Source organism: Hemiscyllium ocellatum, chromosome 35 (assembly GCF_020745735.1).
Source record: "Hemiscyllium ocellatum isolate sHemOce1 chromosome 35, sHemOce1.pat.X.cur, whole genome shotgun sequence".
Classification (NCBI taxonomy): Eukaryota; Metazoa; Chordata; class Chondrichthyes; order Orectolobiformes; family Hemiscylliidae; genus Hemiscyllium; species Hemiscyllium ocellatum.
Window position 1 is genome coordinate 13587666 of NC_083435.1, and position 27978 is coordinate 13615643.

At 38.0% G+C, this 27978-nt stretch overlaps 1 protein-coding gene across 2 annotated transcripts; it reads right to left on the bottom strand.

Annotated features, from left to right (window-relative positions):
* Positions 1–556: 556 nt before the first annotated feature.
* Positions 557–27978, bottom strand: LOC132832733 (myelin protein zero-like protein 1). 2 transcript variants are annotated; one of them, XM_060850854.1, is made up of 8 exons: positions 27897–27978; positions 22036–22105; positions 18012–18335; positions 17581–17715; positions 15987–16005; positions 15867–15901; positions 3777–3820; positions 557–1851 (listed from the first exon to the last, which is right to left on the bottom strand). In XM_060850854.1, the coding sequence occupies exons 2-8, from the start codon at positions 22094–22096 to the stop codon at positions 1765–1767; spliced, it is 705 nt and encodes a 234-aa protein (XP_060706837.1). In that variant the 5' UTR covers positions 22097–22105; positions 27897–27978; the 3' UTR covers positions 557–1764. The 2 variants fall into 2 exon arrangements, with proteins under 2 accessions (XP_060706837.1, XP_060706836.1); XM_060850853.1 differs by lacking the exon at positions 27897–27978 and adding an exon at positions 22196–22239.

The window sequence follows — 27978 nt, forward strand, 5'->3', positions numbered from 1 at the left end:
ACTTTGCTTCCTCTTCCTTTTTAAAAGCCATTTTAAAAGACTTAACTTCAAATTGTTTTCCCAAGAAAATGGATAATGTGAAAGAGTCATATGGCCATAGCACAACAATATACACCTACTACCCCTGTCTTGCAACAAACCATGGTTTTCGAATGAGACTATTATTTAGACCTCAACCGATACACAAAGGAACATCAAATTTCCAAAAAACTCAATCACATAGGGTGCTTTTTGCCTCCACTAATGAAATGAGAGGATCACTAATTTCCTTATATTCAATAGCATGGATTGCTATTTCCTGATATAACTCAATAAAACTATGCTTGATTCTTTTACCCTTCCTTCCATCGCTGCTCCTAACACTTCGCATTTACTTTCATTCTCATTCAGACTTGAAACTTTCTCTGAGATGTTGACCATTTGATGAGCCGCTCTGCAGAAATAAATTAATTAATATAATTGATTTTGCATTTATTTAACTATGTAGCAGTAAATACAATGAGACATAGAAAAATTACATAAATAATGGCCTGATTTAGGCTTCAATTGGACAAAGTTGGAATTTTACACATTGTGAAAGTGCAGATTGACTTCATACATTTAAACTTGTGTTTCAGTCTCTTATTTAACTTTAAGCACTCATTTGTTGCAGAATAAAATATTTATTCATAAGCCATACGGGTTACCAATAAATCACCTGTGGCATTTGATCACCATAAAGAAAGACACTGAAATATGAAAACATCATTCTTGTTAACTTATTCATGCAATGTTTTGCACAATAAATAATTTGAAAATAACAGAACATATAACAGCAATCTGGTACATTTTGCTCCGTCGTGACATATCTACCTCAATACATAGTTAATTTTAATATTCCAGTTTTGTAATCTTTTACTTGTAGAATGTTCATGTACTACTGAAGAGTCTAAAATTTTAAACTCAATACAGAGGTAGATATGCATCAGTTCAACTGTATGTTTTACTTTACATCATATTTTCAGTTGTTAGTTAGAAGCAACTTATTGGCATATACATTCTATTGTGTGTTTTTTCCCAGTTCGGGACGGCATTTTCACTCATCTTCTAGACTAGCTAGTGAAAGCTTGGGTTTTGAAATGACTTCTCCATTCACCAGCTGTCAGGTTTGAAAACCTGCAGATAATCCATAGTATATATTTGGGCACCAGTGCTAAATGCTATCTGCTAGGCATTTGTGCAACGACACAATAAACCATACATAGCCAAATGTTATTTTTACAGTGAGGACGCCTTACTATGTGATTGAAACTCATTGACCTGGCCAGGTTTGAAAATATGACTGTACATGGCCGAAATAGAAATCTAAGAAGGAAGCACTTGTAACATGAGATTGATAAGGCAAACTCATATGGCACGGAGAAAATGCAAATAATAAATGGAATAAATTGAATAAATAAATCACATATATGTGGTAATCTTTCCAAATATTCAGTTACTGGGAATTATTTTTGTGGAATTAAACTTTTTATTCGCATCAATTATTGCTGACAATAAGTTGCTTATTGGTAACAGTATACCAAAGACTGAAGAAGGTTAAATTGTAAAAGAAGGAATGTCACATAGTTAAGTTTTCATTCAACATGTACATAAATGGTCAACAACTAGTTCACGCACAAAACCCAAATGTTGGAAGTAATGTGCTCCTTTCTTATCTTACACTTTCTTTCGATAAGGTTAGATGGTTGAGCTAGATGTCTGACACTAAATTAATTACAACGAGATCTACTCCACGTTTCTCCTTGGAGGATGTGGGCGTTTTTTCTTTCGTTTGGGTTCGTTGCCATGGCAGTGAAAGTAAGCATCATCACGCTTTGAAGAAAAATCATGCATATTATATTCGTTAGTCTTGTTACCAAAATAAGATATTCTTTCACTCATTTAATTTGTGTAGTGAGCATTTGTAACTCAACATTTCCATCCTTCCCTTCAGTTATAGGGTTAACATGTGTGTCTACCTGAAATTGTGGTGTACAAAATTAAGCCGTTGCAAAACATGTATTAAGGTCAAAAATTCCTTAAAAATAACAACTGACACTCGATTTGGTGTCCAGAATGTATACGTTTGAGCAGCAAGGAAAGAACGAGCAAGTGTAGGGTGTTGTATGAAGTGAAATAAGATTAATGAAACAATCCCAGTGCTGATTGGAATAAATAAAGAGGAAAAGAAGGAGTAAGCAACAGGGAAGTAAGTCGTGTTGAATGAATGCGATATTGCATTTGCAGTTATACAACAAAGACTGATCTCAGTGACATTCATACATCTAATATTGCTCTTTGGAGACATCTAAAAGGATGATCCTTATTTTATAAAAATAATGGATGTGATTTTTTTTCAGTTTGGAAATAAATTGCAAAGAAAACCCTAATCAGCTTCTTGAGTTTCTTCAAAGGAAATTTTCCATTAGTGCAATCAACCACATACTCTCCGAGATGTATAAATTGGTGAAGATGTTTCGAATTCAATTGTCCCCTGATTTTATATAGAATTGGGTAAAGGTGCACAATTCCTTCATGGCCTTGCAAGCCAATAAAACTCACTGGTAGACTTGCAGTCACAGATATGACTGCCGCTTCCAGGCAATCCCTCCATTCAAAGAACACAGAGCAAGCTTGGCAGTTCACAGAGAAGGGAGGACTGAATGCCATGCTTCCCGCTTGATGTTGTTCCTTCTACTTGTTCCTGGTTACCTAACTGCCTGAATAGTCCCAAAGGCTAGCAAGACACCCCAAGAATTTCCTGCATCAACCACCCTTGAGTTTTGGCGAGTGGGTGGCAGGTGTGACGCTCTCTAGAAAACATAATGTTCCATCCAACAGCAGAGACTGCCTAATTCAGCACAATTTTTATTTTAAAATATGTTCCATAGTGGCGGGGGGTGGGGGCTGGGGGGGAGGGGTTTAGGAATTGTAAGGCCGAATATAGAACTTTAATCTTAATATGATTATTAAGCAGTTTCTACAGAGTGGCAAAATGAAGTATTCCATTAAATAGGTGCAGTAGGGTTATTTCCATTTGACATTTTGTATCCTATATCATATTTGCGTGATCGGAGCTGTTAAGCATGTTGTGCTTAATATTCTGATGATGAAATAACTTCAGAGGTATCTGCTGCTGCAAATGTTTATAGGTTTCAGTGTCCCACTTAAAGTTACTGTGTACACTAAAAGATAACCACACAGTTTATCATTGACCTTTATAATATTTGCAAACGGAAGCAATGACTGAATTGCTTTTTTTTGTCACATTTTACAAGCAGAACCAATAGCGCTCTGAGGAGCTTTGAAATTCATGACTTAGAAGTACTGAAATATTCGGAGTATTGCTTCAAGTTGAAATGCAAATTGAAAAAGGTAAAACGAATGACAAATTCTCTAACACTTGTTCAAATGTATATTTTCCCTCTCCCTCTGAAAGTGCCAACCCATCATGAAAATTGAGAATTTTATAAAATAAGAATTATTCAAATGGCGATCTTTACTACTATATATGGAAGAAAAACAGGTGAACCACATGAAACTTTTTTTCTGTTTCAATCCGCTTTAGTGCATTTTGCTTTGATGACTTTTTGTTCAGATAGTCTTGTACACCATATCATCGTTTTTCCAGTGGTGTTAACTGATGATTTTTTAATAAGTAATTTGGTTTAATTAATTCCATAGCGCATAAATATCTATAAAGTTGCACACTAAATTATCCGTGAAAATTATAACAAAGTAGGCAAATATTAATTTACCTGATGCTGGGCAGGATTTCGCACTTTGTTCCTTTGTGGTAATTCTGCTTTGGCCAAAGGAGAAATGAAGTTAACAAATTATTTATGGAATATGCTTTGACATATATAGGATACTTTGGTGTGAAAAAACTTTCCATTTATAAAGCATATTTTTGTAAGCACTTATAACCAAGATTCTGGTTATAAGCTTTTAAGTTGTATTGTATGGTCTTAGTAGAATTAGCCTGCCTGTTAATGGCAATGCTTACGCATGCTTGCATGCATGGCCAATTGACCTTATCACCATTTACAATAAACTTTAAAGAGGTAGGAAAGTATTACAGAATCTCAGAAATGTACACAAGGTGTTGCAATCAGCGAAACACATCAAAAGCTGTAAAATGTTCTAGCCGGACAGTAAGTGAGTACGATTTGAATCTGAATGGATCTCCTATATAGGTGAATTTTCTTTCTTTTTATAGCAACGTTTTTGTGTATGGATTGTAACTGGTTAATATCGAAGATGCTTTATTGTCAAATGTGACAGGACGAAGATTGCGCTTACTTTAGTGTTAAACTGCCAAAAAATTTCAATATCCATGTGTGTTAACTTGTTTTATCATCATATTGTAAAATGTGAACTGACAAGAAAAAAAGAGATTCGCCTAGTAAGCGAATTATTATCTAGGTTTTTTTTTTGTTATGACTTATTTCTGTAGGTTTTTGGCACAATTGCACTTGTCTTACTGAAAATATTCAACAAAGACATTGGGTGTGATTTAATGCTTTCCGCAAAGATGGTCTGGGAGACAAAGAAGTGCATAATATAACAGGAAAGTGTGAAGTGGAGGACCTTTCTTGCCTGGTAAATAGTTGGGCCCATTATATGGTCACTTTATGACAATTTAGTGGTTTGATGGCACCAAGGCAAATGCTTAACCAGTAGTAGGCATATGCAATGTTATGTAGTTAAACTGCAAGATCAATCCTGACAAGTAAGTCTGAGGAGAGATCTTAACCAATTCAGCCTGGCCAGGTGATCAAAGTTTCAGATGTGGAGCATTTTGGGAACAGTGTATATAATTCGATAAGTCTTAGTATAGTTATGGATAAGGATAAGTTGGGTCCTTGGTGAAACTGCTAAATTAACAGAAGAGTAATTGCAACAGAGTTAAGCAGGAAATAGATAAATTGCATTAGGAGTGGTTGTTTGTGGACAAATCAATATCAGACATGTGGGAGTTTTATTGAAAAGTCAGGCAATCAAATTTCAGAACCAGTACATTTTTGTAAGCATGAACGATCAGGATGGCAAGATTCGGGAACCTGGGGTAACAAGAGATATTGAAAGTTTAGTCAAAAATAAAAAAGAAACAAATGCAAAGTTCAGGGAACTGAAATCAGGCAAGGCCCTGAGGAATTTAAAGGAAACAGGAAAGAACTTAAACAAGAAATTACGGGGATTAAAAGGGGCCACGAAATATCCTTGGCAAGTAGAGTTGATGAGAATTCCAAGACATTTTATACGTATATTTGGAGCAAGGGAAAGATTACGTCCACTCACGGTCAAAAAAGCAATTCATCCGTTGAGTCAGAGAAAGTGGGTGCAGTCCTTAATGAGTACTTCACATCATATTCACCAGGGGGAAGGAAATTGAAGATTGTGACATTAGGCTTAGGTATGTTGATTTCTAGGGCATGACAATATAAAGAAGAAGCTATTTGGTGCCCTGAAAAACATTGAGGTTGGACTTGATGGCATTTATCCCACGAGACTGAGGGAGGCAAAGAAGGGGATTGGTGTGGTGTCGACAGAGACCTTTGTATACTCTTTAGCCTCAGGAGAAATCCCAGAAGATTGAAGAATAGCAGATATCCTTCCTTTGTTTAAGAAGATTAACAGGGATAATCTGGGAATTTAAGGCTGGTGATCTTTGCATCAGTGCTAATAAAAGTATTGGAGAAAATTCCTAGGGACAGGATTTACATGCATTTGGAAAAGAACGTGCTTATTAGGGACAGTCAGCATGACTTGTGTGTGTTTATGTGTGTGTCTGTGTGGGGTGGTGGGGAGTGGAGGTGGGGTGTGGCCTTGTCTCACAAATCTGTTTGATTTTTGAGGAAGTGATGAAAATAGTTGATCAAGGGAGGCCAGTGGAAGTTGTCTTCATGGGTTTTTAAAAAAGTATTTAAGGTACCTCATGGTAGGCTAGTCATTTCGGATCCACGGTGAGTTAGCATATTGGATACAAAATTGACTTCGTTACAGAAGACCAATATAACCAAATATAATTGTGTGTGTGTGTGTGTGTGTGTGTGTGTGTGTGTCTCTGTGTGTGTGTGTGTGTGTGTGTAAGGTGGGGGGGGGTTATTTCTGACTGGAGGTTTGTGGCAGTCGTTTTGGTCTAACTAGTAAGTTTGCAGGTGACACGAAAATTCGTGGAGTTGTAGGCAGTGAAGAAATTTCTCGGAAGCTATAGCCAGATATAGATCAGTTGGAAAGATGGATGGAGGAATGGCAGATGGAGTTTTCTCTGCACAAGTGTGAGGCAATGCATTGTGATGGGTCAAATGACAACAGACCTTGTATAGTAAATAGCATGACTCTTATCACGATGATGTACACAGGGATCTTGTGGTGCAAATCCATAGTTCCCAAAAAGTTGCAACGCAAATTGATAAGGTGATAAAGACTGCATATGGCATGTTTGCCTTTGTCAGTTGGGGCCTTGAGTATAAGTATCGGCAAGTCATTTTGCAACTGTATAAAACCTTTGTTCAGCCACATGTGGAGTATAGTGTGCAGTTCTGGTCACCATATTATATGAAGGATGGAAAGACTTTGGAGATAATGTTAAAGAGATTTACCAGGATGTTACCTTGATTGGGGTTTATTAGCTATAAGGAGAGATTGGACAAAATTGGACTGTTTCTGCTATGTGTTGGAGGCTGAGAGGAGACCTGATAGAAGAATATAAAAGTATGAGAAGGCGGACAGTGTGAGTCTTTTTCCAACGTGGTCTTGTCAAATGCTAAAGGCCATATGTTTAAGCTGACAAGTTTAACGTTCGACTAAGGTGTACAAGGCAAGTTTCTTTTTCGTAGGGCGTGATGTGTGCAAATAGCATACTGTCAGATGGCGCAGTAGATATTGAAACCACAACAATAGTTAACTGGCATTTAGACACTCACGTGAACAGGCAGAAGATAGATGGATCAGAGAATGTGCAGCCAGATGAGAATAATTTACAATGGCATCATGGTCAGCACGCACATGATGGGTTGAAAGACCAGTTTTTGTACTTTACTGTCCTATGTCCTATATAATTTATGCAGATTGCCGAAAGAAATTGGGTGTGGCAGGACTTCATTGACTGTAATGAAAAGATTAGGAACATAGGAGAAGGAGTAGACCATTCAGCCCTCCAACATCCTCCCTGATTTTACAGCGTTTCCCTCAACACTATATTCCCATTCATTCACGAAACTGTTGATGCCATTAGTACCTAGAAAACTATCAACCACTATCTTGAACTTGCTCAGCAGATCTGCCAGCATCTGTGAAGAGAAATCAGAGTTAATGCTTTGGGTCAAATGACACTTCCTCAACTGGGGAAGTTCTTTGGAAGGGTACTCGACCTGACAACATTAACTCTGATTTCTCTTCACAGATGCTGCCAGACTTACTGAGCTTTCCCAATAATTTCAGTTTGTTTCTGATTTGCAGCATCCACAGTTCTTTCAAGTGTTAATATCTTGAACTTATTTATCGACTAAGCTTCCACATCTGTCTGAGGCAAGAAATTCTAAAGATTCACCAATCCCTGAATATTCCTCCTCTACTCAGTTCTAAATCACTTTCCTTTTATTTTGAAAGTATGACCTTTGCTTCTAGATTTTACAGCAGGAGAGAATGCTTTCTGCATCCACCCAGTCAATCCCTTGAAAAAGTTTCTCAAGTTCACCAGTCTGATGAAACGTCTTTGAATTCCACTCATAGAAAGTATATCCTCCCTGAGTCAAAAGGACCAGATTACATACAACAATCCACGTGTGGTGTTACTAGTGTTCTATGCAGTTGAAGCAACCGTTCCTTTCTGCTGTTCTCAAATCCACTTGTAATGAAGTCTTACATCTAATTTTCTATCCGAATTGCTTGCTGCAGCTGCAAACCAACATTCAGTGACTTATCATAAAGACATGTAATGTCCCTTTGGTCATCAACGTTTTAGAATGTCTAACCATTTTAAAAATCATGTGCTTCTCTGTTCCTCCCACCAAACACAATAACCTCTCTTACCCTATTATTTCCCATCTGCCATACTATTGCCCAATGATTCAGTCTATCGATAAAACTTCAGTAGAAACATTTTTGCAATCTCCTCAAAATTCGCAATATCACCATATTTTGTATCATCTACAAACTTTGAGATATTTCACTTAGTCCCCATATCCAAATACTTAAATAACTTTGTACAGCTGGGGCCAAAGCATTGACATTTTTGTTACTCACTTGTCACAACCTATCAGTCTAATAATGCACCATTGATGTTACTCTTTAATTTACATTTGTTAATCCTGAATACATTTTAGTATCTTGCCTCATCCAATGCAGTATAAATTTGTTTTCTAACCTACTTCTGGTATTTTAATGAAGATTTGGAAAGTTCAAACACACCACGTTCCCTGGCTGTCATTATCAATTTTGCTAAAACATCCAAACAAAAAAAAGGTTGTTATCTGTCAAACTTGAATCGTCCTTCATAAATTCATATTTATTCTGTTCAATCTCACAATTATTTCCGACATATCCAGCAGTTACATCACTCACAATCGATTTTAAAATTTTCCTTCCTGCTGACGTCATGCTTACAGATCTGGAGATCCCGACTTTCTCCGTTCGTCTTTTCTTAAACAATGGGATTCCAATTGAAAGTTCCAAAACTGCAGCAACGTTGTGGAATTGATATAATTTTGGAAGATAATCAACATTGTATCTATTAGGATTTTAACTGTCACTTTGAACATTCTAGGTTAAATTCATTGGTCCCAGATATTTGTCGCATTTCATTCACAATCAGTAGTACTACTCTGATTTTCCACCCATACTAATAGATATTAGTTCACTTCTATGCTCATGCTTAAATATTTCAGGGCAATATTTCTGTGTCTTCCTCTATGAAAATGACACAAAATTATTTTTTTAAACTTCCATGCAATTTCTCTATTTCCTCTTAGAATTTCTGTTGTAATTAGAACACAAGATGCTGGAGGTAGCCAGCAGGTTTAGCAGCGTCTGTGGAGAGAGAAATAGCGCTAATGCTTTACACCGAATAACTCGGCTTCAAAACTCATGTATAATAAACATACAACAAGAGACTTAGAAGCTTAGGAGAAGGGATGGAATTAGACGGTAGAAGGAAGAATTCATAGAATCATCGATATCCATGCGTTGTTGAAGCTTGTGCTCCTTAACATAAAAATGTTTTTTTTCTCCCTTTATTTATGCATTGAATGCAATGAAGACTTGGGCAGAATGGAAACTATGACAGCATTGAGGAAACATGAGGCGGACCTGATGCAGAAATTTTGAGATGTCCATGTACATATGGTGGCACTTGGCACTGAATTTGGATCTCAGGATGCGGCAAGAACAGCTGTCAGGGGAGGATTGTATGTCTTAAACAAGCCAATAATTCTTCGTGGATTCAAATGTCGAAAGGAGGCGTCGTTGGGCTTGAGCCATTAACTCTACTTTTCTTCCACTGGTGTTGTTAAACCTGCTACGTTTCTCCTGCACTTTTTTCCACATCTCCGGTATGCATATTAGCTTGCTGCTTCCTATATTCTCCTAACTCTGCCTGTAATTGACTCACATTCGCCTTTATTAATTGCTTCCACGTTACATCTATGTAAAAAAAGAAGCCTTGCTATGCTTTTTTTTGATAATTTAAGTTAATATTCCATTGTTTCTTTCTTTATCAATTCCTTAGTTCGCCTTAGCTGAATTCGAAATGCTTCCAATCGTTAGGCCTACAGCACATTTTTAAAAAAAATTATAAGCCTCTTATTTTTATTTAAAATTATTTCTATCGTCCATTGATTGTCATATCTTCGTGTTGGTTATTTTTGCCTTAAAGGAATGTATGCCTTTTGAAAGCAATGCTAATTGCTTTCAGGGCGGCACGGTGGCACAGTGGTTAGCACTGCTGCCTCACAGCGCCAGGGACCTGGGTTCAATTCCCGCCTCAGGCGACTGACTGTGTGGAGTTTGCACGTTCTCCCCGTGTCTGCGTGGGTTTCCTCCGGGTGCTCCGGTTTCCTCCCACAGTCCAAAGATGTGCGGGTCAGGTCAATTGGCCATGCTAAATTGCCCCTAGTGTTAGGTTAGGGGTATGGGTGGGTTGCGCTTCGGCAGGTCGGTGTGGACTTGTTGGGCCGAAGGGCCTGTTTCCACACTGTAAGTAATCTAATCTAATTCTTTAAATATTTGCCACTGCCAATCTACTGTCAGAACATTAAATGTACTTTTCTCATACAACACAGCCAACTTCCCTCTCATACCTTCAGAAGTCAGAATCTAATTATTTAGATTTTGAGCCCATTTGAAGCTGAAACTAAGACCACTGTGGTGGTACTCTGGCTCAATGGTTGGCACTATTGCCGCACAGCACTAGGGGCCTAGATTCAATTCCTGCCTGGGGTGACTGTCTGTGTTGAGTTTGCGTCTGCGTGGGCATTCTTTAGGTGCTCCGGTTTCCTTCCACCTTCCAAGGATGTGCAAGTTAGGTGAATTGGTCCTGCTAAATTTCCTGTAGTGTTCAGGGATGCCTAGACTAGGTGCAATAGCCAGGAATAAATACAGGGTAGGAGAATAGAGTCTGGGTAGGTTACTCTTCGGAGGGTCATGTGGACATTTTGGGCTGAAGGGCCTGTTTCCACACTATATAGGTTTTAATTCTAAATGGAAAATTCTACCACGCTACTGTCACTATTTCCTACAAGTGCCAAGAACAACCTAGAAATTTAGAAATTCCAATTTCATTTAACAAAATAACTGTCCTGCGCATCCAAGATATACTTTAGCTATTAGATCAAGTCTCCATGGTTACAATCAGAGAAGATTGTCAAAAAAAATTGATTAGTGATAGAGCAGTTAGTTAACTGTTGACTTCCATAGTGACAAGTGAAAAGAGTCACTGATGATCAACTGAAAAAAGAGACATGTATTATTATGGCTGACTGCTGTGTGTTACCATAATCTTACTAGATGGTAGGGTCTGCGCTTGTATTATAGAGTTCGGGGTGGTGATTCAACCTGAGGACCACCAGTGAAGTAAGACGTTGAGAAGGACAGCCCTTCATGGCAACCTTAAACCAGTGATAGGGATTGAATCCACACTGTTGGAATCATATTATGCTACAAACCAACAATCCAGCCAATTGATCTAAACCAATTCCCTTGCTGCATGTAGGTTAATGGTGTTTAAAATATGCAGAATAGTATGAATCAACAATGTAAAGACAATTGCCCTAAACTTACGGAGGCCAGTTCAGTAACCCACACACAAACGTCCCCGAATTTAAAAACATGGCAGAGACCCACAATTCCAGTAAATGTTCAGTTCTAAACATTTCTGTAACGCCAGAGCTAGGTAGTGGGCGCTACCAATACTATAGATAAGTTCATGAGGAAGGCAGCAATGAATTCTGGAGTGATATACCTTTGGGGTTTGATTAAGAAGGGTTTCCATCTTTAAAGAGTGGGGGTAGTGTATAAAAGTAAAGCAAGTAGGAATAAGGGGGGTATTTTCATCTTGTGCAGAGTGTCGATGTATACACTGAGGTACTCCTGATGAATAAACATATGCTTCAAAGATAGCGCACTACTTTTCCCTGCTCATTACTATAAAAGCTTTGAAAGAGATTTTGCTGTCGAAGTACACCCATGAGTGAACGCCAGCTGCATCATGGTGTTGGCCAAGTCAGAGTGTTGTCAACTGAACTTCTAACAAGTTCAATTGACTCTTTTTCACATATAGTGGGTGAACTGCCTATTTCTTAGAATCATAGGATCATAGAATCCCTACAATGTGGAAACAGGCCCTTCATTCCACAAATTCACACCAACCCTCCCAAGGGTAACCCATCCTGACCCATTCCCCTGCATTTACCCCAGAAAAATGCGCCTACCCTACATATCCATGGACACTGTGGGCAATTTTGGCATCTAGCACTCTCCAGATTATGAGGGCTTTCTTCTTGTTGTTGAATAAACCCTCCCCACCACCCTGAAATTGCACCAGGTCAGAGCACATAGCTTCCATCCCAATGTATTACTCCAGTCATACAAATCCATTTAACTGAACCAACAAATCATCAAAGTTAGCGATACAGCAGTTAGGAAGGAATAGGGTTTTGTACAAATGCACAAGAATGCAGAAGACGCTGGAGCCCCATTAGGCAAGCTTATTGTCCGCTGAAAATGTGTTGCTGGTTAAAGCACAGCAGGTTAGGCAGCATCCAAGGAATAGGAAAGTCGATGTTTCGGGCATAAGCCCTTATTGTCCGGGCTAAGAAGGCCAAGCATCACACATGGTGTTCATTAAAATGATTAACTTAAGTGAAATTGTGTATTGAAAGACGAACAGCAACTATTCAAAATACTATTGTGCATATTCTGTGAAAGAAAGAAGAGTACCTTTTAGAGAAAAATAAGCAATGGTGATGTGAAAAAGTGGAAATTATGCGGTCAATAAAACAGCTGGAATGGAAAGCTAGTCTCATATAGACCTTTTTCTTCGTCAATGTCTGTCAAGAAAGGAAATATACCATCTTCACTATGGGCTAGTCTGCACAAGGTCGAGAAACAGAGCAATAAAGTTGACAGTTAACTCCCCTCCGGGCATTAATGAATAGACAAGTACCACTGCTGACCGAAAGTTGAACAATGGTCTTTGTCGAGAAACAGAAATGCTGTAATCTGTTTACATTCAGGGAAAATAAATCACTGGGAAATTATATAGTCTAAGCAATTAAAATCTCATTGAAATTAGTTGGATGACATGTAGTCATCAGTTGATGCTAAAAGCTAGATTTATTTTTAAAAAAAATAATTAGCAGAAACCGTTAGATATAGAGGAAGAAGACAACATTTTTTAGAAATTGAAAGGAAGGTCCTTGATGAAGAACTCGCGTTAGCTTAATCAAGGCATTTAATATCTCTATGGAAAGTGAATGTGTCTCAGCCTGATGTATACTTAATAATTTTTTAAGAAAACAAAGGCGAAAAAAGGGATTTTGTGGGCAATACTTTATTAGCTGCGAGAAGAAGAATAGATTTAGGAAGCTCACAAAATATATTAAAGATTGAGCTTGTCCTAAGAAAATAAATTAAAATAAGAAATGAGCAGACGTCATTTTCTGACAATGCTTATGTGTATACTGTATGTTATTCTGAACTGTTTAACATCGTGCATAATGTTTAAACCTTTAACACCTCCGGTAAAATGATTAGAGGCAATCCAAGGCCTTTGATCGATGATTCTTTAATGAATCTCACTATACTAGTTGTGTTTTCGCTATACTAAAATTAGTTAACTGTCTACGACATTGAGTTTTCTGCCTTTGCCTTTGCAACTAAAATTAGCTAACCACATTTCTGAATAAATTAGCACATTCTCAACACGGTGACTGGCCGCTAAAGGGCAAAACGTGGTTAATCTAGCAGATAATTCATGAAGGTATTGAATTATGTAACAGGCTTAAGTCGCATGATTTAGTTCTCCTCCTGAAATCGGTTCATTTTCTTATGAGAATAAGGTCAGCCACCTACAGACTTTTATCCATTGTCGAGTAAAAGCCGATATGATTCAAAATGAAAAGTACTGTGAGGTATTGAGGGGACAGATATGGAATGGATCCTTCCACTCGCTGAGAAGACGAGAACTAGGATCACTATTTAAAGTGTCGCCCATTTAAAACAGATGCAAGAAGATTTCTTTTCTCACTGTGTCTGGATTCATTGTAAATCTCTTCTTCAATGGAAGTGAAAACAGAAACTTTTTTTGTAAGACAGTTGGACAGATTCTTGATAAACAACGATGTCAAAGATTTTACATTAGGCGGAATGTGGAGTAATTGAGTGCCCTTGCACTTTAAGATGCCAAGTGGCCCACTCCTGTTTTAAATTTGTGTATTCATGTCCTAATTTTGATGTTGTTATGATCTTATTTAAGTGATTGGCAAAGTTGAGTCGATAAGGGCACAATAAGGAATCTGTATTTTCGAGATGTTTAGAGAAATTGAGACTTGAGAATAGTTGTTCTTCAGATGCCCGAGGTATTCTAAGACCGTGAATTTGCTGTTAAAAATAGTGAGCACTCATTTTGATTAAAAAGAGCGTCCTCAAAGAAATGGCGATTTCGTGAAGTTTTTGTGCTTTAATATTTAGCATTCATATCACGTCAAAAGAAATAGAACAAATATTTTCATTGCACCTTACGCTCTACCTCTTCTTTAAAGCACAGCCTGCTTTTCAGCATCTCCGAAACTGCTGTTGATTTGAATAATTCCAAATTCTTACAAATCAAGAATTTGAGGAAGTCTAGAAATGGGCCTGAGTGGAACTGTCATCCTACAATACCTTGAATGCTGGTGATAATCAGATGCACTACGCTTGGCCAATCTTGCAAAAGTTGTCCTCTGAGGCCTTAGCATGTCATGAAATAATGTTACCGAAATATCTCTGAGTTCGTTAAGTGACAGTTACAATTTCTGCTGAACCTGTTCTGAGGCACATCCCATTGAAATTTCACTCAGTTTGAAGTCCCAAATTTTAATTGATATGCGATTAAATTCAAGCCTACATGGATAGTTAGGTAAAAACAATGACTGCAAATGCTGGAAACCAGATTCTGGGTTAGAGTGGTGCTGGAAGAGCACAGCAGTTCAGGCAGCATCCCAGGAGCAGGAAAATCGACGTTTCGGACAAAAGCCCTTCATCAGGAATAGAGGCAGAGTACCTGAAGGGTGGAGAGATAAGTGAGAGGAGGGTGGGGGTGGGGAGAAAATAGCATGGAGTACAATAAGTGAATGGGGATGGGGATGAAGGTGTATGGTCTGAGAGGAGGGTGGAATGGATAGGTGGAAAGGAAGATAGGCAGGTAGGACAAGTCAAGGGGACAGTGCTGAGCTGGAACTTTGGAACTGGGGTGATTGGGGGAAGGGGAAATGACAAAACTAGTGAAGTTCACATTTATGCCCTGGGGTTGAAGTGTTCCGAGGTGGAAGACGAGGCATTCTTCCTCCAGGCGTCGGGTGTTGAGAGAGCGGTGGTGAAGGAGGCCCAGGACCTCCATGTCCTCGACTGAGTGGGAGGGGGAGTTGAAATGTTGGGCCATAGGACGGTGTGGTTGATTGGTGCGGGTGTCCCGGAGATGTTACCTGAAGAGCTCTGCTAGGAGTAGTCCAGTCTCCTCAATGTAGAGTAGACTGCATCGGAAGCAACGGATACAGTAAATGATATTGGCAGATGTGCAGATAAAACTTTGATGGATATGGAAAGCTCCAAACGGACCCCACCGCCAGGATATATTTCCCTTCCCATCCCTTTCACCTTCCACAAAGACCATCCCCTCCGTGACTGCCTGCTCAGGTCCACGTCTCCCAACAACCCACCCTCCCATCCTGGCACCTTCCCCTGCCACCGCAGGAGTTGCAAAACCTACGCCCACACCTCCTCCCTCACCTATCTATATGGATAGATGCCTGTTTTCCAATGTAAAACACAGCATAGATGTTCCTTATAGCTCTGTGCAAAAAGGAATCATTTTGGATTTTAATACTTCGCTATTAATAGCAACTGATTGTCCAAGACAGGTTTACATTTGTCAGACACGGTGATGCACACAAAGTCTTTCCTTTACAAACAGTGCATGTTTGCATGCTCTGTTTAAGCTTACATTTCTCAACCCAAATATGCTAGAAATCAAAGATTTGAAGCAATGACACACACACACACACAAAACGCACACACACATACAAATCATTATGCTAATGCAATTGTTGACAGTGTTTTGAATGAAACAAATAAATCTGGATAGCACTTACCCTGTTCTTTTGCAGAATCGAATGAGGAACATTCTCTGTAGAATAAGAAAATGCTTAGCAACCTTCAGAGAAAATCTTTGTATCAAAATATATCGACAAGCAAGTTATTGAGCGACTGACCTGACAAGCAATGCGTATGCTGTAAGAAAATTGGAAAATACGATTATGGTTAGTATTATTTTTGTTTAATACAAATGAAAACAAATTGTCTATTTATAAATTTATACACATATCTCTGCTGATTCATGAACTTCTTGCTATAATTTGTTGGTTAACGTTATGATCTGAACTGCAAAGTCTGCTAGCAATAATTCATTTTCTGTTTCTGCTTAGTTTCACTTTTGCCCGTTATTTGACCATGTCAGTGCGATCAGTTTATAAGTCATATTATGAAGACATATTGTTCTCCATTGTTAGGAAAACAAAAGATAGCAGAGCATGTTGGAAGTCTGAAAGTTGTGTTATAATTAGAGCAAAGAAGTTGGTCATTCAATCTAACGTCATCATGGTGACGATGCTGCCCCTTGAACAAGGTTAAGTTGTCCTTGTTTTTTCTCAAGAGGGGTCGTGAAGTCAAAGGTGCAGATTTGTCTGGATATGGTTACTTTGAACAATGGCAAGGTAGTTGTCCGTTGTCCCAGTTCAGCTATTTTTCCCTAGTTTGGTTGCTTTCAGTCAGAAAACTGCTGGGGATCTAGTGAAGTAATTACCGTGAAAAGAGGTTCCAGGCTTCAACAAAGGTCTCCCCTGGAATTTCTCTCTGAAATCTCTCCTGCCTTTAACAACCTGCGTTTGAATTTATCATTTGCCAAGGGCTGTTTAAGGGATGCGGTGTGATTTGAAACAATATTGTTAAGTTGCATTTTCGAGTCAGTGGATTTACGAATAATTAAGGTATTCTAAATTTTGTTTTATTTTGTTTGTGTTTCATCCGTAGTGTTGAGATACATTATTTTGTTTAAATCTGAGTAGTTTCAACAGCTGCAGCAGTCCTGGAATATCCACTTTACATCTGCCTTATAAAAAAGTTAAGATCCTACCTAGTTTCTAAAATCATTTGAGGGGCACTGGCTTGGTCCACAACATCATATTGATGTTTATTATCCATACCAGATTATTCAAACCCTTCCTCATTTAACTCCATTACATATTTTTTCTATTCTTTATTTCTTATATGATTATCCAAGTTTTCCTTTAATCACTACTCACCTCAATCACACTTTCTTGTGGCGAGCTGCACATTCTAACTATTCTCTGGATAGGATTGTTTTTTTCCCAAATTAAATATAGAATAATCTATATTACGTTTTCACTGAAGACCCATATTTTACCATTTAATGGAAGTATATTCAAGTAATCTATGTTTAGATTATCTATCTATATCGTCCTTTCAAGTTTACTGCAGAAAACATACTTTGCCTCCCTAAGCTTTCCTGATACGCATAGTTTCTATGTCGTGGCATCATTAGAGTAAATCTTTTTTTCTTGCAGGTTTTCCATTGGCAAAATACCTTTGCATGACCTCGAGACCAGAGCTGCTCACATGACGCATGAAAAACATTAGTATCACCTAGTCTTGTTACTTTCAAAATGGTAAATATATTAACCACTTCAAAATTGCATGAGATCTTTCATACTACTGTAATATTTTAGTACTATGGGGCAAGAGTTAGAAAGCATTATTATTGCTTTCCATTTTCAATACGATCAATACCTTTGTTTCGTCGAGCAAGAATTATGATTACCACAAGCAGCGACAGAGTGACCAGCAGCGTGACTCCTCCTGCTACTGCAATCCATATCCAGTCAAATGGCAAGGTTTTTAAAAGCCTTTCTTTGTCACAAGCGTCTGTAGAAATGAAAGAAAAACCATTTATTTATTTATAAATGCATATGCAAAGCATAAAGGTAAATAAAACAGTAGTTACGAGAGTTGAGACAGGAACATAGGAAGAGACATAAAAACATACAGACAAGGTGAAAGTGTGGAGGGAGAGAGATAAAATGTGCACTTTTCACGGGTGGCAAGACTGAGCAACGCAGGCAAACACAGAGAAATAGAATGATAATAGATTGGGGGAAACAATGAGGTAATGTTTTAATTCCAAAAACAAATTCAAAATTCCTTATGGCTCGGTTTCTTACGCCGTTCCACAGTAACCATGGTTCCATTGCCTGTACTCTTCTGTTTCCCCATTATTTCAATCTCACAGAAATATCTGCCAGAATCGCACTCTGTCATATTCTTAATTTGAATGGATGCGTCTTTCCTCAACTTGAAAGCATTAGCGTCAGCTTTTGTAATTCTTTGTTTGTATCTTGGTGAGTCAAAGTCTATGGGAATGTCGTCCCTTCTCCAGCTGTAGGTACCCAGTCCTTGCAAACGAAAGGAGCAGTTCAAAATCACACTCTGGCCTTGCATTATATGAATGTTTTTGGGAGCTTGAACTACATCACCAGCATCCATACCTAATTGTGCACGAAACAGAAAAAATAATTATCATTATAATTGGCTAAATTGTTGCATCATGCACGATTTAACCATGCTGACTTGGTTTAGTGATCGCAGCATCACTTCTGACTGAAATGTTATTTAGTAAATTTTGAGTATGCTATTCTAAGATCATTTGACGGCGGTGACGACATGAACATTTTTTGTCCAAATTGTATTAAGTGTATAAAGTGTAGCTGGTGCAGTAGCCAAAGATTACTGTTCGAAAGAAAAATACTTTTGAGCGATTTATCCAATTGCGCTTGCAGGTCAATGCTGCGAGGAAATTCTTTGGTGTACTAACATCTCAAGCAAGGAAATGTTGATTTTTTTTTTTGCTTCACTACAAAGACGTCCTAAATCAACTCAATGCACTTTACCTTCAATACACTTTATCTATCTACAGATGTCTCATTTCAATGTGATGGAAATGTAATAACATGAGTTTAATTAATGTACCCAGCGGCAGATAGGAGAAATGTATGCATGTTCAGTATTAGTTTCCTGTATTAATTCATCAATAAACTGTAACATACAGAATGAATAATTTAAAACTGTCAATATCTTAAATTTAAAAGAATTGAATCAACGTTCCAGTTATGAGAATCATCTGATGGGCGATAGTGATTATCAAGTCTTATGTAACATGCTGCCAGTGAAGGGGAAGATCGTCATCATGATGAGCTCGTGAACCTCTTCAAGTCTTTGTTTAGGCAATAAAGTTCGGCAGCGTTCTCTCTTGGAACATAAGCTGCATTTTTTTCATCTACAAATGAACTGATATTTGTTTGCATGTGACAGTGTGCAAACTGAATGGAATCACATCAAGCCTCTTATTTTTGTTACATCGCCTCATTAAATTAAGAAACATCATTTACTTCCTAGACTTAAAGATTGTAATCTTAAACTGTAATCTTATTTTTTGTCATGGGTGTTTCCTTCGCCTGTTCACCTCAAAGAAAGCGAAAGCTGTCTATAAATATATTGCATGCAAGTTATTTGAATGATTGTGCACATTTAAAGCTTCGTTTTAGTTTTTATCAAAAATTTTTACTGGATCTATGAGTTTTAAAATCCATAGGGGTGGGGTATGAAAACTGTACAGTTCAGCTGCATGCTGAATCATTAAACAAATGTTAGAATCAGGAGTATTCAACCAATAAACGATAGATTTTACGCTGATCATGACCCGCAACAAGTATCTAACTTCAGAGAAAATACGCATCCCCAGGAAAGGATTCTGAGCATTAGTTATTGCATAGTTTTTTTTAAAAAAAGTTCAGTATTTGAAAAACGCTATAAGTGATAGAATCACGTTATTTCCAACATCTGAGAGATTGTTGTAACAATTCAAATCAACTTCAAATAGTCTGATATTTTCAAATTAGTCCTCAATGTCCATATTAATACGTTTACAAAATTGTTATTATAACTGCAGAATTAATTTCTTCAAAATATATACAGACAATTATGCCATTTCTAAAACCTAAAGTGGATTTACAAATTGTTAGTAAACGTAGGGTTATCTCTTTCAGTTTCTGGAATACTTTGAAGCAATCATTTGTGTAAATTATATCTCCCCATTTGCTGCATTCCAGATGAAAAAAATGAAGAATCCAGTTTAATTATTCTGAGATTGTATTTGACGCTGGTGAGTCTACATCTGGAGTGCTGCTCGTGATCTTTGGTCACTGTTTCAAACTGAATACCCAGTACTCAGAATAGCTATGGGGAATGGCAGCAAGGATTGTCCCTCACTGAAGGGCAATGATATGTGAGCGCCAATATTGGTGACTATGAGACATTTTTAACAAGAAGATTTGAAGAGTGATAATGGTAGATCGTTTCCAAACAATAAAACAATTGGCTGGTTTAATGTCTGTTGGTTACAGGGGATTAACAAATTATAAAAGCACAGAATTATTACGGTGCAGAAGACGGCAATCCGGCCCATCATGTATACACCGCCTCTTTGAATGAACAGTATGATTTATCCTTCTGCTTTTTTGCCGTAACCCTCATCATTGTATCTATTCAAATAATCATTTAATGTCTGTCTCAATGTCTTGCTTGACTCTTCCTACACAGTGAGTTCAGACCGGACATTTCCGACCCTCAGCATTCTCGGTGGGAGATTAAAATAAAACAGCAATTGCTGGAGAAGCTCAGCAGGTCTGGCAGAATCAATAGAGAGAGAAATAAATTTGCCATTTCCAGGGCGATCTGACGTTTCTTCAGAACGCTAGGCTTTTATTTTTCGGTGTCTGAAAACTGAATCTGCTGCCAGATCACCAGATTTCTCCAGTACACTGCTTTCATTTCAAATTTTTACCTTCTGCAATAACTTGCTTTTATACATTGTAGGGGAATGTTCATTTTTTATACAAATTTGCTTCTTCTGCAAATGTATTTACTTCTGGTCACTTTTAGGAAGAATATTTTCTCCCGATATACTCAGATGAAGGAAGCCTGTGGCTCAGTGGTTAGCACTGCTGCCTCACAGCGACAGGGGCATGTCTTCAATTCCTGCCTCGGGTGACTGTGCGGAGTTTGCACATTCTCCCTGAGTCTGCGTGGGTTTCTTCACACAATCAGAAGATGTGCAGGTAAGATGAATTGCCCATAGTATTAGATGCATTAGTCGGGGGTTAGGTGGGTTATTCTTCCGAGGTCAGTGTGAACGTGTTGGGCCAAAGGGCCTGTTTCCATACTGTAGGTAATCTAATCGACTATATCTGTCAGTCTTTTCAATTCCAAAGTAAGCAATTTCCCAATTCTATCAATGTAGCTCAAGTTACTCATCCTGGGAACTATTCTCGTAAACCTCTTTTGCAGTCTATCTAATACGTATTGATGCACATCTTCCCTTATGTGTGTTGCCCAGAAATGAAATCTAGCTAATCAGAAACAAAGAGGAAAATATGAAACGAAGTAACTAACTTGCCATTGGCAGTCAATATGTTAGATATGTTGCTAGCATAAGTAGTGTAAAGAGAATGTAATAGGTTTCAAAACGTTATAAAAATATTATTGTCAAGTGTTAGGATTCACGACTCTCAGAAATCCACGGTAGGAATATTGTGGTAGCTGAACTAAATGTTCTGCAGTTATTAGATTGAAGGTAGCCTTTGATTTTCGGAGACCACTAATCTACTAACTTGCTTACTGAATTCTGTTTGGTACTTCAAGCTTGTTAACTCAGCAAAGTATCTATTTAGCAAAACAAATAGGAAAGATATCATAAAACGTACATAAAATGCTTATAATTGTTTTAATCAAAATAAAAATGCGCAGCTGTATTAATGGAGATACATAATGCAATCAGCTGAACAACATCGGCGCATACAAAGAATGATGTTAATGTAAATTGTTAGCACAAGACATCTGCCTTTGAAATTTATACCATATTATCGAAAGACGTGCTTTTGTTTGAGTGATTTTCAGTGCTGAAGTTTTAAAATGTATTGATGCCAAATGGAATAATTGAATGTTTTTTGTGTAATTAAATGCATGCTTCATCAAATGTTGAAAATGCTATTTAGTCCTGTGTCTGCTTCAGCCAATACAGCAACTTATTAAGCTATGCTTTCAGAAATGCACGTAATCGTCAACTTACTAAAATTAATTATTGTTCCTGCCTTACAATTAACAATAATAAGAGCATGACGATTCACTTACCTGACAGGAAAATTGAAAAGAGAAGGAAGAAAGGGGCTGTTGACCACCGTTCTGTCACCATTGTTATGAACTGAGTTTAAACAGGAAAATAAATATCGTTACTCCAAATTGCAGTACAAGATAAGATCAGCCTTTAGAGTGATAAAATAGCCAGGCTTACAGCATGAAACGGTACAAGTTGAACTGCGGGTTGCTAGTAAATTCATAAAGTGGTTTTGTAGAGTACTGCTGAACTGACAGGCTCACATCTGACAGGAAGTGAGGCGTCAACGAAATTAACGGGCATGGCAGGCAGGAAGAGTAAGATGTCAGATGGCAAGCTATGCATGAACTCCATTACACACTCCTTATACCGGCAATAAACCATTTTAAAACATGAAATTCTGCTTTATAATCTCTTCGATAGAGACACGCTGCCTGCAAATGCGTCAATACCTGTGAAATTCTGCTCGTGCAATATTGAACGTAAAAGTGCACACTTGGCATCATCTAACTCCTACTTCACAATTTATAGAGTCATAGAGTCATAGAGATGTACAGCACAGAAACAGACCCTTTAGTCCAACTTGTCCATTCCGACTAGATATCCCAACCCAATCTAATCTATTTATACTATCCATGCCCCTCGTGATTTTATAAACCTCCATAATGGCACCTCTCAACCTCCAACGCTCCAGGGTAACAGCTCCAGCCTATTCAACCACTTGTTATAGCTCAAATCCTCCAACCCTGGCAACATCCTTGTAAATCTTTTCTGAATCCTTTCAAGTTTCACAACATCTTTCCGTTAGGAAGGAGACCAGAATTGCATGCGATATTCCAGCAGTGGCCTAACCAATCTCATGTACAGCCGCAACATGACCTCCCAACTCCTGTATTCAATACTCTGACCAATAAAGGAAAGCACACCAAACGCCTTCTTCACTATCCTATCTAACTGTGACTCTACTTACAAGGAGCTATGAAAATGCACTCCAAGGTCTTTTGTTTAGCAACATTCCCTGAGACCTTACCGTTAAGTGTATAAGTCCTGGTAAGATTTGCTTTCCCAAAATGCAGCACCTCGCTTTGTCTAAATTAAACTCCATCTGCCACTCCTCAGCTCATTGGCCCATCTGATTAAGACCCCGTTGTAATCTGAGGTAACCTTTTTCGCTGCCCACTACACCTCCAAATTTGGTGTCATATGCAAACTTACTAACTATACCTCTTATGCTCGCATCCAAATCATTTATGTAAATGGCAATAGTAGAGGACCCAACACTGATTCTTGTGGCACCTAACTGGTCACAGGCCTTCAGTCTGAAAAACAACCTTCCACCACCACCCTCTCTCTTCTACCTTTCAGCCAGTTCTGTATCCAAATGGCTAGTACTCCCTGTATTCCAACCTTGATAAACAGTGTCACATGGGGAACCTTTTCAAATGCCTTACTGAAGTCCATATAGATCGCGTCTACTGCTCTGCCCTCATCAATCTTCTTTGTTATTTCTCCAAAAAACTCAATCAATTTTGTGAGACATGATTTTCCACGCATAAAGCCATGTTGACTATCTCTAATCAGTCTTTGCCTTTCCAAACACATGGACATCCTGTGTCCAACAACGTTCCCACCACCGATGTCAAGATCATTGGTGTATAGTTCCCGGGCTTGTCCTTATCACCTTCCTTAAATCGTGGCACCACATTAGCCAACTTCCAGTCTTCCACCACCTCATCTGTGACTATCGATGATACAAATATCTCAGCAATCACTTCCCTAGTTTCCCACAGAGTTCTAGGGTACACCTGATCAGTGTAAGATGCTACTCGACATGCTTGGTGCTGTGGATTTTAGCTATAGAAAGTCACTTTGAAGGACACAGGTGAGAACACGCACACTGCAGGTTCTGTGCTCCTAAGTAAAAAATGCATAAAATGCAGTCAGGTTTTAAATTGAATGCAGGACTACGTGTTTCTTCGCAAATAAAGTAATATGATGGCAGACTTTAACTGCATAAAATGAAGGACATCAAGAAATTCTAAGCTACTTCTCATATGCCATTGCATTTTAGGATTAAATGTAATTAAAACAACACGCATGTTGCACTAAAGCTGTAGTCAATATAGTTTTGCTTTGTGAATGACTAAATGAAGCGTGATTGATTATGTGAGGGCATGTGTGCAAAATGTGCAATTAGTTGAATTTCCATTCCTTCTTACATCGTCATGTAAATAAGCTGCATTGTATTTGCTAGAATAACTGAATTGAATAGAATAGCATGTCAAGAAAAACAAATGTCTTCATATCTTGTGTGAAGGGCTTATGCTAGAAATGTCGATTCTCCTGCTCCTCGAATGCTGCCTGACCTGCTGTACTTTTCCAGCACCACACTCTAGAGTCAATATTTTCTCTTTAGTATAGTCAGCACTTGACCTAAATAAACATACGCTGTTGTGGTAGATATGAGCTGGTTAACGTACACGCTAATGTATGATCAGATTCTTCATAAGAAACGCTGAATTTATCTGTTCTGTTTTCCTTAACTGCCGATGCCAGCTGAGTCACGTCACCTACGTGATCTAATTTTAAACATCACATTCCAAGAACAGCAGGATTATTGTTCAGCGATCCATGTGCGGAAATTAAAAACCAGGGCATCATCTAACAATACAGGAGTCAACAAAACGTGCCATTTCTTCTTCTTTGAAAGGACATCCTAATTAGACGCGTCCCACAGCCCCAACCACTCCATTCCACGTTTGGCATAGTCCTGCATGTAACTTGCATTTCAATTGTAAATATATTCCATTTTTAAACTTACCTTTGAATTCTTATCCTGATGCACTTGGGTGATGTAGATTTCAATAACTGGTGGGAAATGAATGTTGTTATTTTCGTTCTGGTTCTGTTGCTAATTCTCATATGTTAGTGTCATCTGCTTACGAGTCTTCTGCCAGTGGAAACGGTGTGTTCTTACCTGAACTATCAAAGTCAAGTATTGCTCTGAACACCATTACTACTTGTCACTTATTTCCTTTGATCCTTCGAGAACTGTCCCAGACTCCCACATGACAGAAGTCCCTCGTCACAATTGTAAACATATTGATATAATTAAGACAAATCTTCTCTGCATTATCTCCAAGGCTTTGACATTTAAGAGAGAAACGTTGCAACCAAAGATTTACAAAGATTTTAGCATGACTTTGAAATCATTAATTATTTCGAAAATTCCAAGTGTCACATCCTAAGACCTATTCCATACTTTCCCTATCAATCCATGAATGAATCATACCACTGAAACATTTCTACTTTTAATGCTACTAATCTATTAAGTAATTCCCCATTCGCCATTTCATTCTAAGCATACGATTCTCTATGATAGAGGAATCAATTCCACTTTTTTGAAGATATCAAAGAATTATCCACGCCTCAGGCAAGCCTCCTACATCCACAAGCAGATTTCCCCCTTTCTTATCAGTTGACTCCATAATTCCCTTTAATGTACTTTTATGCATACAGATATCCCCGGCTATTCAAATGTAGAACATTCCTCTGAAACCTTACAAAAGCTGAAATGGGGTAAAGCAAAGAAGCATTAATTTATAAGGGAAAAGTTTTGTCTTTTTTCATAAAACTGAAAATCCTCTTTGGATGTCTTCTGGTTCGTGAAAGCAGGTATTAATCTATGTCTTTCGTAAAAGCAGACTGGCATAAAGCAAACTTTCGAAAAACGGGAGGTTACCTATATTTGTAAAACAGTTCAAGTTCTACTTTTTTTGGCCTCGTTGTGGAACCTTTGTCCTCGTTGCTTTTGATAATTTTCTCCAATGCATCTTGTGGACTTTCATACTAATTTGCAGTAGGAATCTGGAGTGCGTCTTAAATTCCCTTATTCAGTTTAAATTTATTCTTATTTTATTTAGTCATTCAAACAGGTATGGCCACATTTAGCCAATTTCCACTTTAAGTACATTCAAGTGGTTCAAAGTGACACCCTCCTTAAAATTCTGGAAACGTTCATTCAATTTAAATAGAAAACGTCAAGGAGGATGATGTCCAATCTGGAAGTGATGTTCAACAAACCTCAGCTGGCAAAGTTACTGGTATAACTACTTAACCAGCATCCAAGGAGCAGGAGAATCGACGTTTCGGGCATGAGCCCTTCTTCAGGATTCCTGAAGAAGGGCTCATGCCCGAAACGTCGATTCTCCTGCTCCTTGGATGCTGCCTGACCTGCTGCGCTTTTCCAGCAACACATTTTCGGCTCTGATCTCCAGCATCTGCAGTCCTCACTTTCTCCTAACTACTTAACCACTCTGGCTAACGGTTATTGAAGTTCTAACTTGAATATATTCTGTACTCTTGCTTTTCTTAGTGCTTCTTAAAACTTGTGTACCACGTGAAGGGGTCTTTACTTGCAAATTTAAGGGATTGTTTGCTGCAATAACAGAACCGTTGGCTCTCCTCTTCCCACGTAGACTACACTTGACATTATTTATTTTTAAAAAAGGAAATGTGGCAGAAGATATGGAGTGATTATTCAATACTAGCTTGGAACGGGAAATTGTTTGCTGCTGGGACCAATTTTTCAGTCACCTTCGAATGATTGCATTTGAGCATAGAGAGACCAGATGCTCATATCAAAACTAGTTAAATGGATCTCTGAGATCCAGAAATTTACAAAAGATGAAATAACAGAACTATGGCCAAACTTCTGAATTCAGATTAAAAATTAATTTGTGCTTTTCGAGGAGTAAGCAACTAATATAGCAGGGTTAATTCATCAGAGAAAATAACGGCAAAGGCCATCAGAAAAATAAGGTCAGATATTCGTTCATGCATTAAGTGTTTCACAAATCCAGCAAAAATTAGTCTCCATTTAGAAATGTATGCACTGCTCAAAATCTCAAAATTTGCTGATGACCCAAATAGCATGGACTAGTTCAAAGTATAACAGAAATAACTGCTCAGAACGGCTTATAACAAAGAACTGTAAGGAAGACCATGTGTGAAACGGAAACAAGCATTTTGAAGAGAAATAAAACTGAGCAATTAATCAAGGGGAGAATATCCAGATGTGGATCGAGAACTCGAGTCTCAAATGTGCAAGTCTTTGAATGTTCCAGTGCTAGAAGAATAAGTAATGGAAGGGGAAAATAGTACCATTTTTAATCTTACAAGTAGAGCATTGTTAGACGGGTAAACACTTACTGATGCAACTGACCAAACCACATTTAGCAAAATCAAATATTGAAAGTACAACAATAGAGACCCAAATTTCTCTTAACGGTATATTGAGATGTAAAAGACAGGTGGATTGTCTGTAGGTGTCTCGCAGTATTAGTTGGACCAAACTGATGGCACCTTTCTTGTTTTTGGAAAACTAAATTCGCATTTGTTAATTTTAAGTGATTACAGCGAGTAATGAACATATTTCATCTTATCCCAAGAATGCTAAAAACGTTGCATTAAAACAACTTACACCCCCCCAATTTTGAATCAACAAGTGATACATTTGAAATAAAAGCAAGCCTATACCAAAGTAATACTTTTTTTACGATCCCCACATGGAAAAATATGTTGTAAAATTTATTTCTGCAGTTATACATCACATTGGTAAGGATATAATTCTGCCAAATATTGTATATGCCTGTGGCGGCAAAGGTACAATATTATCCTTGAGCATTATTGTGATATAGTGCATCCTACCAGAGTGATTTCTAAATGTTGCTAGAAACAGCACACTTGCCCAAAATATTCCAATATACTTGTAATGCACCAGACCTCATAAGAAGCGTGGTTACGGTTTTAAAACTACCTCTGTTGTGAAAAAAAGAACAACCATAATTTCACCTTGTAGGTTATATTGTATACTCACTTTTGGAACGATTGACTTTCGGAGGTAATGCTGGGATCTCGACGGTCCTCAAAGAATCCTGTAAAACTTTTCTCAAAATTGT